Source organism: Dermacentor andersoni, chromosome 3 (genome assembly GCF_023375885.2).
Source record: "Dermacentor andersoni chromosome 3, qqDerAnde1_hic_scaffold, whole genome shotgun sequence".
Classification (NCBI taxonomy): Eukaryota; Metazoa; Arthropoda; class Arachnida; order Ixodida; family Ixodidae; genus Dermacentor; species Dermacentor andersoni.
The window spans coordinates 227262177-227282765 of NC_092816.1; the positions used below are offsets into that span (position 1 = coordinate 227262177).

At 46.2% G+C, this 20589-nt stretch overlaps 1 protein-coding gene across 7 annotated transcripts in view; it reads left to right on the forward strand.

Moving 5' to 3' along the window:
- The window catches only part of LOC126536175 (uncharacterized), a 181389-nt gene that overhangs the window by 90280 nt on the left and 70520 nt on the right, over window positions 1–20589 (forward strand). For 4 of the 7 annotated variants that reach the window (XM_072287426.1, XM_072287427.1, XM_072287428.1 and 1 more), the window contains one exon: window positions 15964–16281. In XM_072287426.1, the coding sequence (XP_072143527.1) occupies window positions 15964–16281 (318 nt within the window). Of the gene's footprint in view, window positions 1–5087; window positions 5167–15963; window positions 16282–20589 lie in introns of all 7 variants that reach the window. The other 3 variants (XM_072287429.1, XM_072287431.1, XM_072287430.1) reach the window with 1 other exon arrangement.

Genomic DNA, 20589 nt, shown 5'->3' on the forward strand with positions numbered 1-20589 from the left:
CATAGGTGCAAAAATGTTTAATTGGCAATTTCTTAACTCCTACCAACCTTTCTTCATTTCAATGAAATGTCTGTTAGTATCTCAAAATGTTTGTCTTTCTTTCTCAAAGTATAATACAGCGAACTCTTGTTAAGACGAACTGGGTTAAGCCGAATTCTCTCATATAATGAATGTGGGAATGTTTCTTTGGTTTTCTGTAGACTCAATGCAAAAAAATCCGCTTAAGGTTCAGGCCTGCTCTTCGGTTAAGATGAACATTCGGAGTGACGGCCACCGCTACTGTTTCCGGAGGCTAGGGTGCCTTGATGTATCGGGCCCGAGGGCGCGCGCATCAAGGCACCCTACTTGGAGGCTTGTGGCGCACATCGCTTGGAGACAGAGGCAAAAACAAAAGGAGGAAACGAAAAGAGATGTTGATGTTTCGCTTCATGAACGTGGTTGACGCGCAAGCATATGGCTGCTATAGCGCATGCGAAGCTATCGGCCGTCGGTGCGCCTAGACTGTCCGCATTGCAGATCATATTGCAGACGGGTCGCGCGGCTGCGCCATACACAGCAGCCGCCGGAGCAGAATGGCCCCTTGTGAACATCTGCTTACTTACTACCGTAAAAACCTGCGTACAATACGAGGTTTTTTTCTTATTATTAGCATCCCAAATTTTCGCCTCATACTATATGCGGATCTGAACGAAAATTTCTCACAAATTTGGGCTAGAAGTTTTGATCTCATTATTGCTGCGTGGCTATGGCTTGACTTTGTTATTGCAGTGTGGCTATGGCTTGGCTTCCTTATTGCTATGTGGCTATGGCTTGACTTCGTTATTGCTGTGTGGCTATGGCTTGGCTTCCTTATTGCTATGTGGCTATGGCTTGGTTTCGTTATTGCTGCTTGACTACAGCATCGTTTCTTTATTGTTGAGTGCGCACCTTGGCAGCACACGTGCAAACCACACTTCGCGAAGTGCATCTTTCTTATTCTGCATTGAAGGACCAAGATGTCCGGACCACGAAAACAGTACTCGGCTGCTTTCAAGAGAAAGGTTATTTTAGGCACACAGGACATCGGCAACAGTGCGGCCAGGAGGCAGTTTGGCATCAGCGAGGGAAGCATTCGTGGATGGCATCGACAGAAGGAAGCCCTTCTCGTGTGCAGTGGAATGCGAAGAAGCTTTTGCGGCCCGAAGAGTGGGACATTCCCGGAAATCAAACTCACCTCGACGGAGTTCGTACGCCAACACCGAGCCGTGCATCTAGCTATGAGCGTGGAGCTTATGCAGGCAAAAGCTAAGGAGCTTGCAAGAGAAAAAGGGCTACCGAGCTCCGCCTTCAAAGCGAGCAAGCACTGGATTTATCACTACATGTGCCGTGCTCGTTTTTCCTTACGCTGATGAACTTCGACTTCGCAAAAGCTGCCCGAATCGTTCGAAAAGCTGCTTGTGGCTTTCCAGTGCCACATTATTTCGCTGCACAAGTCCAAGAACTTCCAGCTAAGGCAAATCGGCAGTGCTGACCAAACGCCAGTTTATCTGGACATGCCATCGCCCCTCACCGTGCACGAAAAGGGCTCTAAACAAGTTTATGTCCGGTCCACTGGCAAAGAGAAAACGCGAGTTACCGTCATGTTGTTGTGCACTGCAGATGGACACAAGCTTTCACTCTACGTTGTCTTCAAGCGCAAGACAGGGCCTAAAGGTGAGAAGCTGCCGAAAAATGTGGTCGTGGGATGCCACGAGAAAGGCTGGATGAACGAGAATCTTGTGCTCGACTGGATAAAATCAATCTGGTGTAGGCGGCCCGGCGGACCGTTGTCGTTCCCGTCCATCCCCGTGCTGGACGCATTTCGTTGCCATTCGGCCGACTCAGTGAAGAGGCTGTTGCATGAATCCGGCACTGAACTCGTCGTTATCCCGGGTGGGATGACGTCTCAGCTGCAGCCTTTAGATGTTTGCGTGAACAAGCCGTTCGAGGACGCAGTCAAGCAGTGTTATGCAGATTGAATGTGCTCAGGTCAGCCTGCGGTGACGCTGACCGGGCGGCTGAAGCGGATTTCACCAGCCGTGCTATGCAAGGGGATTGTGGACACATGGGCCAGCATACCAGAGGACCTTGTGCATCGCGCATTCAAGAAGTGCGGCATCTCGAACGCGCTCGATGGCACAGAGGATGAGTACCTCAGGGAAGATATGTCCGACAAAGAATTATCCGAAGAGAGCACAGCTGAGGAAGACAGTGATTGAAGTTTGGAGTGCAATTTAAATAAATGTTTTCCTCGAGCTTATTACCTCATATTATATGCGGACAAAACTTTTTTTTTCCACTTTGCGTACCAAGAATTTCACCTCGTACTACATGTGGGTTCATATTATATGCGGGTTTTTACGGTAAATTAACAAGCATGGTGTCAGCATGCACAGGAAAACATGAACACATCACATTCGATAACCGTGGACACTTGCTGTCAAAATGCTGGCGTGAGGCATCACTGCAGCAGCAGCGAGTGAAGTAACCTTCACGCTGTCTATCACGTCAACGCAAACTGGACGGTGAGAACATAGCACATGCAACGCTATGAGCCATCGGCCCACCTAGACTGTGCCCTCAAAGAAGAGCGCATTCGAAATATAGCCACGCGACCGCGTGCGGCCGAAGTGCAACACCCCTTTCCCTCCCCTCTCGCTGCCATGCACATGACGGAAGACGGCATGCTGCCCCCCCCCCCCCCCCCCTTTCCTTCTCTGAGCACACAAGATTGAGCCGCCATCATCGGCTCACTATCGCATGCTTTCACTCGCACATGCAGTGAATGGCACACAAGGACGATGTTATCATGAGACGAACCTGGTACGTCTGTATCGCAAATGAAACTTGTAGCAATTGCTCGAGGAGGTCAACCTAGTGTGCCTCTGCCTTATCTTCCTCTGCTGTGATGCTTTGCCTCGTTTCCCCTTCCCCACTTTGCTCAATGTCACCTAGACTTTCATCTAGGTTGCGTTGCTTTGCTGCGCACTCACTGCGCTCCTTCGTACTTTTGCTAGCTTGGAGCCTGCACTGATGACCTGTGAGGCCGCAGGTGCCAGCTTTAACTCCCTAGTGAACTTCTTCCAGCAGCATGAAGGCACAGAAGGATTTTTAAGGTCATTAGGTGAGATGACATCGTTTCTGGCTGTTTGCCAATTTGCTTAGAAGCACAAAATGTCCATCACGGACTGGATGAAACCGAGCAGGAATACCATTTGAAAATAGTTTTCCATTAAGTTAAGCTAAATAAATGCGTTCAATGTCAGTTTCTCCTGTTTGAAGTCTACTTCATTTACCATTTTGAAGTGAATATTTTGGATGCACCTGGTCATGTTGCCAATTATTCTGATAAGACAAACTTCTGATAAGATGAACAAATTTTCATGGTTCCTTCGAGTTCGTCTTAAAGGGACCCTTCTAGTGTATTTTCATTCCGAAAAAATTTGTTAGGTTTGCTTTAGCTGCTTAGCATGAAAACGCTTTATATGCCGCACTGTCAGCTGTTTTTGCTTGTTGCTTTTGTAATTGATAGGAGTCACTGCTCTGCTCGCTGAGCAGCTAGCGGGTCACCATCTGATTACAGGAATGCCAATAAGGTGGCTCTGCACAATGGCGCAAATACTGCTGTGAAGTTTTATTTTGTCCGTGAATGTATTACTGTTTGCGCATGTAATGTGGTCCAAGAAATTGCTTTTGGTGCTTGCAAGCAACAATCACGTACACAATATAGCTGCCTTATGCACAACTCTTCCATCCACGCTTTGGTTCACAACGGTCAAACTTACATCTGCAAGATCCTTCAAGTCAGTGATTTGTGAAAGCCACTAGACGCAAGGCAGCCCCATTCTTGCATTCTTCAGAGTTCATAACAAAGCACCAGGCAAGAGAAACTTGGATAACGACACTATAGCGGCATCAGAATTTTCACGAAAGGTGCCGCACGCATTGGCTTATGCAGCACAGTATGGTGGCTATGAGCGAGTGTCATGGCACCGACACAACTAAAAACAAAAGGTCGGCTGCACATAGACGTTTGCATGCTTGTTTTTGTTGAGACAGTACGAGTGCCACCACATGACTCTGCTCCGCCAATAGGGAAACGTAGACCTCCTTGCCTGCTCTTGCTGGAGGGCTCTGGCAGAAAGATAAAAGAATGTGCCTTTAGTTTTATCAGGGTCCTTCAATGCTTTTCATCTAGTCATGGAACTTGCCCAAAAGTTTCATATAGGGACAGAAGGTGGCGCCAGAGACGCTGGCCTAGGTAAGTAGAAGGTGAACAACCTGCCATGTCAGATGGCCGGGCTGCGCGATCATACTAACCTTTCATGAGGCAAGGCGGCTCTCCCACATTTATTTCAGCATGCTTGTAGAGCGAACATGTACTGGGAACTTTTGGCAAAATAATTTAATTTGCGATACATTTGTGTTTAAATTACACGCGGCATCGTTTTATGATTGACGTCGTCCCCCTTCCCACTAGTAGCCTTCCTTGGACAAACTGTTTCGCATGGCTGTCTCTGTTTGCACTTTGTCTAGTGAGTTAGTAGGATAAGTAAGTTATATTTGGCTAGCTAGTTTAGCGTGTTAGTTATTAGCTGATTGTAGTTTGTAAGTTAATTATATTTGCTTAGTTATTATAGTCAGGTTATTAGTGAATAATTTTGGTTTTTCAGTTAGATTACTTAGCTAATCAGTTGGTCAGCTTTGTTAGTCATAGCTGAAAACTTTTCTCTTTATTTTGCGTGCAAGTGTTAAGCGCTGTTCAAATTTAGCAAAAATGTATCACGCTCAAGACCACGTGCATGCATAAGATACGGGAAACAAAAGGCTAGGGCTACCAAGAATTGACACTATGTCGTGCAGCCTATGCGATCAGCAAAAACTCTCAAAGGGCGGACAAATTAGCGGATCTCTTACGCAGGTAGGGCCCTCTGGGCCCTACTTATCAGCGACAAGGTAGCCTAGCCGCCTGAGGGATTATCTTACTGAGCTATGTTTTATGCTCGGTTACGGTAGTCTGAAGTTCAAACCCTCCCTTTCTCTCTCTCCCCTCTCTCTTCTAACGATAGTGTATCTGCGTATGACATCCTCGAGTGCAGTACATCTGCAGGCTTGGAGTGGCGCCTGACACCGGCGAAGATGCCGAGAGTGAGTGGGGCTATACTGATCCAGGTACAACCGTATTAGGAAGGCCCACTAAGCTTGAAGAAAGACACTCCCTCACCAGAACAGGAATTGGCCTCCCTGGTGCAGTATTCGGCCACACCCTCCCTAATGAAATGATCTCCTCAATGAAATGGCCCTCAGTTCCCAGTGGCTGCGGAGCACCTGACCAAGGCGGCGGTCAGACTTGTAATGCAGCAGAGGGTGCTAAGAATACATGGGTCCGGACAGGCTGCCAATGGAAACTGATCCTTGCAACGTTTAACACCCGAAACCTCTCGAGTGAGGCTAGCCTAGCAGGACTCTTCGAAGAACTGTCAGACATTGTCTGGGATATTATCGGCCTTGGTGAGATTAGAAGAACTGGTGAGGCTTACACATTGCTGATTAGCAGCCATGTCCTCTGCTATAGAGGTCTCCCGGATAAGAAGCAATATGGGGTAGGATTCCTAATCCATAAAGGTATAGTGGGCAACATTGACGAATTGTACAGCATCAACGAGAGGGTAGCAGTAATCGTAATCAAACTCAATAAAGGGTATAGATTAAAGGTAGTACAAACCTATGTTCCAATGTCCAGTCACGATGATGAGGAAGTAGATCAGTTTTATGAAGATGTTGAATTAGCGATGAGAAAAGTGCAAACGCGGTGTACAGTAGTAATGGGGGACTTCAATGCAAAAGTGGGGAAAAAGCAGGCGGGTGAACAGGCAATAGGCAACTACGGTGTCAATTCTAGAAACGCTATAAGTGAGATGCTGCTACAATTTGCAGAAAGGAATAAGCTGAGAATAATGAACACTTTTTTCAGGAAACGTAGCAACAGAAAATCCACCTGGAAAAGCCCTAATGGTGAAACAAGAAATGAAATTGATTTCATACTTTCTGCCAATCCCAGCATAGTGCAGGATGTAGAAGTAATAGGTAGGGTAAAGTGCAGTGATCATAGTTCAGTGAGGGCCAGGATTCACCTCAATTTGAACAAAGAAAGAGTAAAATTGGTCAAGAAAAAAACAGGTCAACTTAGAGGCAGTAAGGGTAAAAGCGGACAAACTTAGGCTGGTACTTGCAAACAAATATGCAGCCTTAGAACAGAGAGATGATGATTGTGACATAGAGGTAATGAATTAAACCGTAACGAAGCTGGCTTCAGAGGCAGCAATGATCGATTTAATCAAAGATGGAGGAGACAAAATGCTAGGAAAACTGGCGGCTCTCTATACGAAGTGTCTATCGATTGCGAGGATCCCAGAAAACTGGAAGAATGCAAACATTATACTAATCCATAAAAAGGGCCACGTTAAAGAACTAAATAATTATAGGCCCATTAGCTTACTCCCAGTATTATATAAAATATTTTAAAAAATAATCTCCAATAGAATAAGGACAACACTGGACTTTAGTCAACCAAGGGAGCAGGCTGGCTTCAGGAAAGGTTACTCTACAATCGATCACATCCATGTCATTAACGAGGTTATCGAGAAATCTGCAGAGTACAATAAGCCTCTCTATATGACTTTCATAGATGACGAAAAAGCATTTGATTCAGTAGAGATACCAGCAGTCATAGAGGCATTGCGTAATCAAGGAGTACAGACTGCTTACGTAAATACCCTGGAAAATACCTACAGAGATTCCACAGCGACCTTAATTCTTCACAAGAAAAGTAGGAAGATACCTAGAAAGAAAGGGGTCAGACAAGGAGACACAATCTCTCCAATGCTATTCACTGCATCCTTAGAAGTATTCAAGCTATTAAACTGGGGAGGCTTAGGAGTAAAGATCGACGGCGAATACCTCAACAACCTTTGGTTTGCCAATGACATTGGTCTATTCAGCAACAATGCAGACAAGTTGCAACAGATGATTGAGGACCTTAACAGAGAGTGTGTAAGAGTGGGGCGGAAGATTATGCAGAAGACAAAGATAATGATAAATAACCTGGCAAGGTAACAAGAGTTCAAGATTGCAAGTCAGCCTCTAGAGTCTGTAGAGGAGTACGTTTACCTAGGTCAACTAATCAAAGGGAACCCGGACCATGAGAAGAAAATTCACAGAAGAATAAAAATGGGTTGGATCACATACAGCAGACATCATGAGCTCCTGACTGGGAGCTTACCGTTATCATTGAAAAGGAAAGTATACAATCGGTGCATTTTACCGGTGCTGACATACGGCGCAGAGACTTGGAGGCTGACAAATAAACTTGACGAGAAAAAGTTAAGGACCGTGCAAAGAGCGATGGAACGAAGAATGCTAGGCATAATTTTAAGAGACAGAAAGAGAGCGGTTCGGATCAAAGAGCAAATGGGCATAGACAATATTCTAATAGATATTAAGAGAAAAAAATGGTGCTGGGCAGGTCATTTAATGCACAGACTAGATAACCGTTGGACCATTAGGGTGACAGAATGGGTACCAAGAGAAGGGAAGCGCAGTAGAGGATGGCAGAAGACTAGATGGTGCGACGAAATTAAGAAATTTGCGGGTGCTAGTTGGAATCGGTTGGCACAGGACAGGGGTAATTGGAGATCGCAGGGAGAGGCCTTTGTCCTGCAGTGGACATGAATAGGCTGATGACGATGTTAGTTTGATTAGTTCATTAGTTCTGTTACCTTATTTATTTAGTTAGTCTAGTTAGTTTATTACTTAGTTATTATTATGTAATTATCTATTGAATTGGCTTTGTTAATTTAGTTTGTTACGTTACTTATTATTGAGTTAAGTTTGTTATGTAGTTAGATTAGTTAGTAAGTTAGGTTAGTTATTATTTTGATAATTAGTTTAGCAATGACATATTTGTTTGGTTAGTTAATCAGCTGGTCAGCTTTGTTAGTTTAGTAATTGGTTGATAATTAGTTTGGTAACAATTAGTAATAGTTTACTAATAATTTAATAATTAGTACTTAGTAATAAGTTTAGCTATTAGAAATTAGTTTAGTAATCAGTTGGATAACTTTGTTGTTTTAGCACTTATCTACTTGTTAGTTAATCAATTGGTTAGCTTTGCTGATTTAAAGTGCAAGTGTTTTTGCACATTTACATAAAAGTGCAATGTGGACTTGCGGTGTAGTCAGTTTCTAATGATAGAGTATTCCAAGTATACAATTTGAATTATAAATTAAGCTGCTGTTGCAAACGCATTTGAACCTGGAAATGAAACAAGTCATTGTAGTTGTTTAGAAATTGTTCACGTTGAAGTTTCTGAACACTGTACAGAAACAGGACAGCAATTTGCAAGTTGTGTTGACAATATTCACATGCTGATAGAGAGGCAGTCGACCGTTGCACAATAGCAAGCATACGCACAGAATGCCTGTGACATCCGTTCGGTGTCTGTTCGAGTCTGCCTTCTACTTGTACCAGTGCTGCGGTGCATCTGCTGCTGGCGCTATATGAAGCTTTCCCATAACGTCATGCGGAAGTTTCATGACCAGATAGAAAGTAATGAAAGACTTTGGTTTTATTCAGGTCACTTAGTGACAAAAGTATCAGTTTGGTAAGCGGAATTCAGCCGTCTATAGTTTAGCATGGTGATGTTGCGATAGCCAGTATCTTGTATACATTCTTTCATGTATCGGCAATACAGATACTACTGACACATATCTTGCAAGACATACAGATACAAGATACCCAAAGAATATCCAAGTACATGTATCCAAGATACATGTATCTTCGATACTACCCAGCACTGATCTATATGTTGTGTTGGTAGCTGGCGCTGCATCTGCAAAGCCACCAGGACACATGTAAGTCACATGCATCTTCATCTGCTTTAATACAATTTAAATTAAATTAAATGCCATTGTAAGTGAATTACAGTTAACAGAACACGGAGGGGATAAACTTAGCAGCAGACTGTTGATGCCGGATTAAGCGGCCTTCTTTTTGTTAGTCGCTTGTACCAGCTGCAGATGTGCGAGTCAGTTGCGCTTGTCATGGAGCGAAAAGTTTGGGTTTGACCAGTTGAGGATTCGGGTGACTTTCTAATAAACGTGCTCATTAACCCTCAACAATTAACCCACAAAAACACTCTAACTCCATTTCATAACTCAACAGGGAATGTTGTGAATGCTACACAAGTAAAAGTGTGCTGAACCGAACTGAAGGGAATTGAACAGCACACGAGGCAGCACATTGTGCAGACAATATGTCAGTCGTCTGCACATAATTAGGTCTTTTGTGCTGTTAAACTCTCTGCTGCACAAGTAGTGCACTCATAAGTGTGTTACATGCTAAACGTTTCCCAGTACAACTTATGTTGATTTATGATACTTTCTATCTTATAATTAGAACTTGTGCATGCAACGTAATGTCAAATCGCGTACAGTTAACCCTTGATGTAACGAAGTTGGCGAAATCGGCAATTTGGTTCATTATTATTTAAGGAAAATGAGACATCCGCCCGTTCATAGCAATTCCTACAAAAGAAGCCCATACAGGTTCCTAGAAGGAAAAGCCTTGTGGTTGAAGAAAAATTCGTCCTGGTCTGGGACTAGAACCCGGGACCACCGCCTTTCCGAGGCTGCCGCTCTACCAGCTGAGCTAACCAGGTGGCTAGGTGATGGCAGGGCAAAGTCGAATTTGTCAACAGCTCGAAGCAAAGGCAAGCGTTTGTCGTAATAGTTCTGCGGAACTCATGGCATCTAAGGCCATGTGCTGCTTTTCTGCTAGAACCACAGGGTCGTGGCATCTAAGGCCATGTGCTGCTTTTCAGCTCGAACCATAGGGTGGTGGCATCTAAAACTGTGTGCTGCTTTTCGGCTCGAACCATAGGGTCATGGTGTCTAAGGCCGCATGCTGCTTTGTGGCTCGAACCTTAGGGTCGTCGCGTCTAATGCCGTGTACTCGTGTATAGCTCTAACCGTAGGGTCATGGCATTAAGGCCATGTGCTGTTTTGTGGCTCAAAACCTTAAGGTCGTTGTGTCTAAGGCTGTGTGCTGGTTAATGGCTCTAATTGCAGGGTCGTGGTATCTAAGGCAGTGTGCTGCTTTGTGGCTTGAACCGCAGGGTTGTGGCGTGTAACATCGTGTGCTGCTTTTCGGCATGAACCTTAGGGTCGTGGCGTTTAAGGCCGTGTGCTGCGGCTCAAACATTAGGGTCGTGGCATCTAAGGCCGTGTGCTGCTTTATGGCTCTAACTGCAGGGTCATAGTATCTAAGGCTGCATGCTGCTTTTCGGCTCGAACCGCAGGGCCATGCTGCCTAAGCCATGCGCTGATTTTTGTCTCAAACCTTGGGGTTGGCGCATCTAAGCCCATGTGCTGCTTTATGGTTCTAACCACAGGGTTGTAGTACCTAATGCTGTGTGCTGTTTTTCAGCTCGAACCACAGGGTCATGGCATCTAAGGCCATGTGCTGCTTTGTGGCTCGAACTTTAGGGTCGTGGCGTCTGATGCCATGTGCTTGTTTACGGCTGTAACCGCTGGGTCGTGGTATCTAAGGCCGTGTTCTTTTCGGCTCAAACCACAGGGCCGTGGCATCTAAGGCCGCGTGCTGTTCTGTGGCTCGAACCTTAGGGTCATGGTATCTAAGGCCGTGTGCTGCTTTGTGGCTGGAAACTTAGGGTCGTGGCGTCTGAGGTGGTGTGTTGCTTTATGACTAACTGCAGGGTCGTGGCATCTAAGGCCATGTGCTTTTTTTTGGCTCTAACTGCAGGGTTGTGGTATCTAAGGCCGCGTGCTGCTTTTCGGCTTGAATTGCATCGTTGTGGCATCTAAGGCCATGTGCTGCTTTTCGGTTCGAACCTTAGGGTTATGACGTCTAAGGCCGTGTGCTGGTTTTCAGCTGAAACAGCAGGGTGGTGGCGTCTACGACCCTGTGCTGCTTTATCTATCATACCGCCGGATCCTGGCATCTAAAACTGCGTGCTGCTTTGTGGCTTGAAGCTAAGGGTCGTGGCGTCTATGGCTGTGTGCGTGTTTATGGCTTCAGGGTCATGGCATCTTAGGCCGTGTGCTGCTTTCTGGCTCAAACCGCAGGGTCATGGCATCGAAGGCCAGGTGGTGCTTCTCGGCTCACACTGCAGGGTCGTGGCATCTAAGGCCGTGTGCTGCTTTCTGGCTCAAACTGCAGGGTTGTGGCATCCAAGGCTGTGTGCGGTTTTTTTATATCGAACCTTAGGGTCGTTCCGTCTAAAGCTGTGTGCAGCTTTTCAGCTGAAATGGCAGGGTCCTTGCGTCTATGGCGGTGCGCTGGTTTATGGCTCTAACCGCAGGGTCGTGGTATTTAAGGCCCTATGCTGCTTTTCAGCTCGAACCACAGGGTCAAGGCATCTAAGGCCGTGTGCTGCTTTGTGGCTCGAACCTTAGGGTCAGTGGCGTTTAAGGCCATGTGCTAGATTATGGCTCGAACCTTAGGGTCGTGGTATTTAAGGCTGTGTGGTGCGTTTCGGCTCGAACCGCAGGGTCGTGGCATCTAAGTCCATGTGCTGCTTTGTGGCTCGAACCTTAGGGTCGGTGGCGTCTAAGGCCGTGTGCTAGATTATGGATCGAACCTTAGGGTCGGGGGCATCTAAGTTCGTGTGCAGCTTTTCGGCTTGAACCTTAGGGTCGTGGCGTCTAAGGCTGTGTGCTGCTTTGTGGCTCGAACCTTAGAGTCGTGGCATCTAAGGCCATGTGGTGGTTTATGGCTCTAACCATAGGGTCGTGGTATCTTAGGCCGTGTGCTGCTTTTTAGCTCGAACCTTAGGGTTGTGGTATCTAAGGCTATGTGCTGTTTTGTGGCTCGAACCTTAAGGTCGTGGTGTCTAAGTCCGTGTGCTGCTTTATGACTAACCGCAGGGTCATGGCGTCTAACCCCGCATGCTGCTTTATGGCTCTAACCGCATGCTCATGGTATCTTGGGCCGTGGGCTGCTTTTTGGCTCGAACCTGAGGGTCGTGGCATTCAAGGCCATGTGCGGTTTTTTATCTCGAACCTTAGGGTCGTAGTGTCCATGGCCGTGTGCAGCTTTTCAGCTTAAACCGCAGGGTCGTGGTGTCTACAGACATGTGCTGCTTTGTAGCTCTAACGCAGGGTTGTGGTATCTAAAGCCGTGTGCTGCTTTTGCACTCGAACTGCGGGGTCATGGCGTATAAGGCCATGTGCTGCTTTGTGGCTTGAACCTTAGGGTCGTGGCGTCTAAGGCCGTGTCCTGCTTTGTGGCTCGAACTTTAGGGCCCTTGCATCTAAAGCCGTGTCCTGGTTTTTGCTTCTAACCACAGGGTTATGGTATCTTAGGTCGTGTGCTGCTTTTCGGCTCGAGCCTTAGGGTGGTGGCATCTAAGGCCGTGTGCTGGTTTATGGCTCTAACCGCAGGGTCGTGGTATGTAAGGCCGTGTGCTGCTTTTCAGCTAGAGCCTTAGTTTCGTGGCATCTGAAGCTGTGTGCTGCTTTTCAACTAGAAGCTTTGGGTCGTGGCGTCTAAGGCCGTGTGCTGCTTTAGGGCTCTAATTGCAGGGTTGTGGTATCCAAGGTCGTCTGCTGCTTTTTGGCTCGAACTGCACAGTCATGGCATCTAAGGCAGTGTGCTGCTTTGTGGCTCGAACCTTAGGGTCGTTGCATCTAAGGCCGTGTGCTGATTTATGGCTCTAACCGCAGGGTCGTGGTATCTAAGGCCATGTGCTGCTTTTCGGCTCGAACCTTGGGTCATGGCATTGCTGTGTGCTGCTTCTCGGTTCATGCCTTAGGGTCGTGGCGTCTAATGCCGTGTGCTGCTTTATGGCTCGAACCTTAGGGTCGTGGTATCTTGGGCTGTGTGCTGCTTTTTAGCTCAAACCTTAAGGTCGTGGCATCTAAGGCAACGTACTGCTTTATGGCCTGAACCTTAGGGTCATGGTAACTAAGGCCATGTACTGCTTTCTGGCTCGAATCTTAGGGTCATGGTATCTTAGGCCGTGCGCTGCTTTTTGTCTCGAACATTGCGGTCATGGCATTCAAGGCCATGTGCAGTTTTTTATCGCGAACCTTAGGGGCATAGTGTCCATGGCTGTGTGCAGCTTTTCAGCTTAAACCGCAGGGTCGTGGTGTCTACAGGCATGTGCTGCTTTGTAGCTGTAACCGCAGGGTTGTGGTATCTAAGGCCGTGTGCTGCTTTTGTGCTCGAACTGCAGGGTCATGGCATCTAAGGCCGTGGGCTGCTTTGTGGCTCGAAGCTTAGGGTCGTGACGTCTAAGGCCGTGTGCTGGTTTATGGCTCTAACCACAGGGTCGTGGTATGTAAGGCCGTGTGCTGCTTTTCGGCTAGAGCCTTAGTTTTGTGGCGTCTGAGGCCGTGTGCTGCTTTTTGGCTTGAACCTTAGGGTCATGGCATCTAAGGCGATGTACTGCTTATGGCCTGAACCTTAGGGTCGTGGTATCTAAGGCCGTGTGCTGTTTTTTGGCTCGAACCTTAGGGTCATGGTATCTTAGGCCATGCGCTGCTTTTTGGCTCGAACCTTAGGGTCGTTGCATCTAAGGCCGTGTGCTGATTTATGGCTCTAACCGCAGGGTCGTGGTATCTAAGGCCGTGTGCTGCTTTTCGGCTCGAACCTTGGGGTCATGGCATTGCTGTGTGCTGCTTCTCGGTTCATGCCTTAGGGTCGTGGCGTCTAATGCCGTGTGCTGCTTTATGGCTCGAACCTTAGGGTCGTGGTATCTTGGGCTGGGTGCTGCTTTTTGGCTCGAACCTTAGGGTCACGGCATCTAAGGCCGTGTGCTTCTTTATGGCTCAAACCTTAGAATCGTGGTATCTTAGGCTGTGTGCTGCTTTTTAGCTCAAACCTTAGGGTCGTGGCATCTAAGGCAACGTACTGCTTTATGGCCTGAACCTTAGGGTCATGGTAACTAAGGCCATGTACTGCTTTCTGGCTCGAATCTTAGGGTCATGGTATCTTAGGCCGTGCACTGCTTTTTGTCTCGAACATTGCGGTCGTGGCATTCAAGGCCATGTGCGGTTTTTTATCTCGAACCTTAGGGGCATAGTGTCCATGGCTGTGTGCAGCTTTTCAGCTTAAACCGCAGGGTCGTGGTGTCTACAGGCATGTGCTGCTTTGTAGCTGTAACCGCAGGGTTGTGGTATCTAAGGCCGTGTGCTGCTTTTGTGCTCGAACTGCAGGGTCATGGCATCTAAGGCCGTGGGCTGCTTTGTGGCTCGAAGCTTAGGGTCGTGACGTCTAAGGCCGTGTGCTGGTTTATGGCTCTAACCACAGGGTCATGGTATGTAAGGCCGTGTGCTGCTTTTCGGCTAGAGCCTTAGTTTTGTGGCGTCTGAGGCCGTGTGCTGCTTTTTGGCTTGAACCTTAGGGTCATGGCATCTAAGGCGATGTACTGCTTATGGCCTGAACCTTAGGGTCGTGGTATCTAAGGCCATGCGCTGCTTTTTGGCTCGAACATTAGGGTCGTGGCATTCAAGGCCATTCAGGTTGTTGCGTCCATGGCCGTGTGCAGCTTTTCAGCTGAAACCGCAGGGTCGTGGCTTCTACAGGCATGTGCTGCTTTGTATCCCATACCGCAGGGTCATGGCATCTAAGGACATGTGCTGCTTTTTCGCTCAAACTTTAGGGTTGTGGCATCTAAAGCCATGTGCTCCTTTTTGTATCAAACTGCAGGGTTGTGGCGTTAACAACGAAGGTGGTGATATAGGCTTGTTGGTCAGTCATCATTGAAAGGTACCGGTATAGAAAAACCAATCAAAGACACAAGAAGAAACGAAAACAAAGAGAAGTGCTAACTATCAACAATGAAAATTTTACTTCCGGGATCAGTCATACTTATACTCCCAAACAACCACAAGCGCACTATGATATCAACCGTGACTTTAGACTTACGTACATGACGGTATGAAAAGAAACTAAAACAGATGCAACAGGAAAACAAGAAAATCTGAAAGACATGGAAAATGCAGTTCAGCCTTTATGCCTTGTGCAAATAATCCAACTCTCTCACGGACAATGACAGTGAGAGATTGCTGATGCACTGGTCATCCATGTCATGTCGTTCATGTCACGCACTTCTAGAAGATACCACTATTATAGATAGGGATAAGTGTGAATGTGTAAGACTAGTGATAAAAACGGAGCAGATCCTCTCAGCCACTGAGCAATGCATCAGCAAACCATCACTGTCATTGTCCACGAGAGAGTTGGATTATTTGTGCATGGCATAAATTCTGAACTGCATTTTCCATATGTCATTTAGATTTTGTGTTTTCCTGTTGTATCGGTTTTACATTGTTTTATACCGTCATGTATGTAAGTGTATCCTCATGGTTGATATAGTGTGCATGTGGTTGTTTGGGGGTATAGGTAGACTGATCACGGAAGTAAAATTTTCATTGTTGATAGTTAGCGCTTGTCTTCGTCTTCATTTATTCTTGTGTCTTTGTTTTGTTACACTATACAGATACCTTTCAAGGTGCTGTTAAGGCTGTGTGCTACTTTTAGGCTCAAACCACAGTGTTGTGGCGTGTTTCTGGTTTAACTGTCCTTCTTTCATGGTAAGCTAGTCTTTTGTGGTATTTGAGGAGTGTTCTTCTAATACAGGCAAATTTATTTTTACCTTCAGTGAGCCTTTAGGAAATTCAGGATAGTCAAGATTGATCTGGGAGCTCTTCACTGTGGCATTTTGCACGGACCGTTCGTTGTTTAAGATATGAAACTCCACCAGTTGAGCATTCGCTAAAATATACATACAAAAGGTATGGATGAAGCATGCAGTGTTACAAATGAATAATGCAACTCTAAAACTGCTCTTCCAGTTTTGGAGTTGCATCATCAAAGAAATGACAGCGAGTGGTCAGTTGAATGATGTGATGGAGTATGCAGGGCTGGCTGGAGCGCCACATGGAACAATCGCACGGTGGTGATGACGTGGGCACCGTTGAGGGCACCAATGGCTCGCGAGACAGGGGACCCCCAACACTGCAGTGCTGTGCCTGTGCCCGTACCTTCTCTTCGGCATCTGCGCTGCAGGCGCACGAGCGGTCACACTTTGAAGGGCAGCCAGGCAGTGTAGGGGAGCACGCCTGTGCCCTGTGTGACCGGTCCTTCACCAGCTACCGGGGCCTGCGCATGCATCAGCGCAAGCACACGCGTCGCCAGCAGACTGGCCGGGGAGGCGCGACCACTGAACCAGTGATCGAGGTGACGCAGCACTTTGTCCACTGTTCTGTGATGTTTACCTTGTTGCCACGGCACAGGTATAGAATGCCTGGCAGGTGTTTTGAGGCCACAAAATTCAGCACACATACTGATGACTGTATTGTCGAAACCGTTTATAACCATATTTAAGCTCCAAGAAAATCCTATTGTTATAAACGATATTTGCTGCAACTGGGTTGCATGAGAAAAGCGGAGGGGACAGACATTTAAACTGTACTGTTAGCAAAGGGGAACGCCAAGCACATTCGGCAGCCCTGAAGAGACAACATGCACTAGTTTCACACCATGCCCGACTGAGCCATCGGCTGTGGCATGGATATTTATATGTATAGTGGAGCGCCAGTTGCCCTACAGAACAATGTTCAACAGTAAAATAACACCAACATTTTAATTAGACAGAAACAAGCACAGTCGAACCTACTTATAGCATTAATGACCAACAATAATCGGATGTAACACTGAGCAGTTGCTGCACTGTGAGCTTTTGTGTGTATTCTATGGTAAAATAAACTGCTTATTAAAATGTTCCCATGCTGCATCATTGAATATAACAATTAAATATGGCTACTGGGCATCTGCATTGAAAGAAAAAGGAATGCAAAATTCAGGAAAAGAAAGACGGCAGGCACCACAACTGCCGCATGCTTCACACCCTCGCCACACCCACCTTTGTGCCACGTACCCCACACGGCACACATTCATAGCATTCCCCTACGCATCGCAGGCCTCGTGCACTGCTCTCCCGTCCACCCCTCCGATACCCAAGTCGAGACAAGAGTGGGCTAGAAGAGAGATGGGAAGGGGCGCACGAGGCCGGTGATGCATAGGGCGATGTGGCAAAGGCACGTCATGCAGGGTGTGTGGCTCAAAGCCGGGTGTGGTGAAGGTGTGCAGTGGCTTGCATTTTGTTTAATGCATTAGCATTAGGTGTGTCAAAGTGGAAAAATGTATATGTGTGAAAGGTGGGACATGCGGTAGAGATAGATGTAGGTCATGTGGTAAAGGTATACATTAGAACCTCATTGATATGATCCCAGTGTTCACAATCAAGAACGCAAAAAATTACCCAGTACAGTTATGCTACTTTTTTACTGCTCCTATAATGGGGGCGTTTGGAATGTACCGTATTTACTCGCATAATGATCACACTTTTCTGTCAAAAAAATTGATGCAAATCCAGGGGTGCGATCATTGTGCGGGTTAAATTTCCCACGAAAAGAAACATTTTTTTTTATCCCGCATTTGCAGCGCGATAACAAGCAGGCGGCTGCCGTTGTCAGTGCGGGACACCAAAACAAAAATGACGGCCGGCGGAGCAAGCCGAACGCACTGAACGCGATTATTTTTCTTCTCGTGAGTGCATTACGCGCATTGAAACAGTTTCTTCCGTATCAGTAATGAATAATGTTAATATCGGCAAGTTTGTGACATAGCCATGTCCACTTTGAGGGGACAGAAACAGAGATGGGCATGCTTAGCGGCCAGTGACACAGAAACACATAGCGGGCATGCTGTGGAAACTGTGACATATGTCTTCACTGCTATCCTAATATGGCACGTTTTCGCTAAGGGTAAGTGAATATCTTAGCTGCGTTACAAACGTCGGCGTATGAATAGGGTACATTTCTAACATATCAGTGTAAATGTGGCCACTATCGTTGCCGCCCGCGATTTGCCGCCCACCCTTTATGTTGTTGTTGTTGACCAAATCCATTATGACACCTACAAATAATAAAGCCGAGGCAAGCTTGGTTGTAGTTTTTTTTTTTTTTCATGGAAGTGCAGAAAGTGATAAAAAGAAATGGGGCATCTGCTTAAGAATGTTGGATGCATGGAGACCTCTTGGTATGTTTTCAAGAATCGTTTGCGTAGCATTTGACAGATGGTGTGTGCGATCATCATTAGCTAGACTTGGCACATGACATATCGCTGCGACAAGTTCAGGGTGCAATCATTACACAGGAAAGAAAAAAAATCGAATTTTGACGACAAAATTCAGGGGTGCGATCATTATGCGAGTGCAATCATTATGCGAGTAAATACAGTACTCCTTTTTTAAAATAGACACTGTCATTGTCAGCGAACCGACAAAGGCCGGGAACAGCGCCAAAGCCTCGAGCTTCTCAACCGTCATCTTCTTCTTGAATGAGCGGCGCACTCTGGTTCTCCAAGTATCGATAATATGCTTCACTACAGTTCATACACTCCTGGAAAATATGTCTTTTGATGCCGACGTTACTGGGCACCACAGTAGCTCATTTAGTAAGAGCATCGCACGCATAATGCAAATACACGGGTTGGTATTCAACCTGCAGTCAGTTGTTTTTCATCCTCTTTAATTTCCATTTATTTATAATTTCTTTATTTCAATTAAAGACTGCAGTTAATTTCCCCTGAGCTGGCCATGGTGTCATTGTTTGTTGGCTTCTTATCAAATGACTAATAAAAATTAGGCACACGCACACGCACACGCACACACACACACACACACACACACACACACACAAAAAGCAACTGACAGTGGCCTGCTCTGGATCACGGTGGTAGTGACGGTTGAGGACACAGCAAGAAAACTGTGAATGGCGAAACTAACTTTAGTGGGCGAACCTGTGCCCAGAAAAACAGGCTACGCTCAACGAAAACGGCGAACACAGTCGGCATTCGTCGAAAATCTGATCAGCGGGTCAAGTGCGTCAGCTTTTATACATCAGTTGTTGAATGTTCCAGACTAATCGCTGGGACCCGCATGTCTTCCACAAAGTTCTACATTATTCGCGTCGCACATACATGCACTCAGATTACACAAGGTTCGGTGACAGACAGCGGATGGAACCATCGATAACATTCCAGAAACTTCCTATACATGCAGGCGCGTCCTGCGCTGCGTGATAACATTTGTTAAGCGGTGAAACGTGGTCACCCGAGAAAGATAAACATGTACACGTATCAAGATATATATATATATATACACACACACACACACACACACACACACACACACACACACACACACATAAAAAGCAACTGACAGTGGCCTGCTCTGGACCACCATCATTTGCACTTAGCTCCTCGAAGAGGAGGGCGTGTGTCAAGTGTGCTCCTGAACAACACTTTGCATGTGTGAGGAGCATGGTTTAAACCATGGATCTGAGACCTCAAAGATGTGCGACGTAATGCTAAGGCTTATCTCTCGCATTTACTGCTAAATCAGCACTGAATTTTATTTTTATTTTATGCCTTTCGGCATACTCATTCAGTAGCCATATGTAATTGTAATAGCCAATAACCCGGCAAATGAGCATTGTAGTAAGCGACTTCACCGTAAAACACATGCAAAAGTTAGCGTTGCATCCGCTGCTGATTGTTATATCCGAAATATAGTCGATGTCAGTTAATTCGAACCTGAGAGAAGTGACAAAATTTATCGAATTATCCGGCGGGTCCAATTAAACAAGGTGCAGAACAAAATTGGCAAGGTTCTAAATGTGCCGCACATTGGCGGCCGGTTTTCTAAAGTCAGCTTCGCCGCATGGTTGTGAAAGTTATCTTCGCCGCAATACAATTAGGTCGTGCGGTAAAGCGTACAAACGCTGCAGAGGCGGTTTTTGGTTTCGTGTTCGATTGCACCGTGCAGACAATTTTCGGCTCAATTTTCTTGAAAAGAAAGGCGAGCATTAGAATCAGGTAAATACCGTAATCAGACATTGCGAGCTACGATTATTGCTTAAATGTCCTTCTAGGACAGGCCAAAAATAGGCATTTTCGACGGGAGATCACGTGCGTTGAATGCATTCACTGTCTCCTAAGCTCCACCGAGACAGACACTGCCACTAAAGGGGTCACTTCCAGTCACCATAGGGGTCAGGTGCATGTGTACTGGCTGGCAAAGTTCAAGTTATCAGGCAAAGGGCAATTTTAGGATCGAAACAAAATTTTTGGCCTATAGAAATGCATAGGCCCTGGCCGGACCCTTGATCAGGGTCAAATCAACCAAACAATCGAATTAACCAGAGACAAATTAATGGAAGGCTACTGTATTGTTAAAACAAGTATTGTTATAAGTGAGCTCAACTGTTGCATTCATTCCTCAGTTGTGTCACTGTGAGTGTGTACCAATAGGGGACTAGATGTGAGTCGATGTCGGCGCGAGCATTGTCATGGTAGTGCATTTTCTTGAAGCCGCATAGCAACTTTTGCTTGCTGTTTGTATATATGGGAACATTATTCAAATTAGTGTTAAATTGTTTGTGTGACAGGATGCTGTTTACAATGCAGGAGCTATAGTAACCA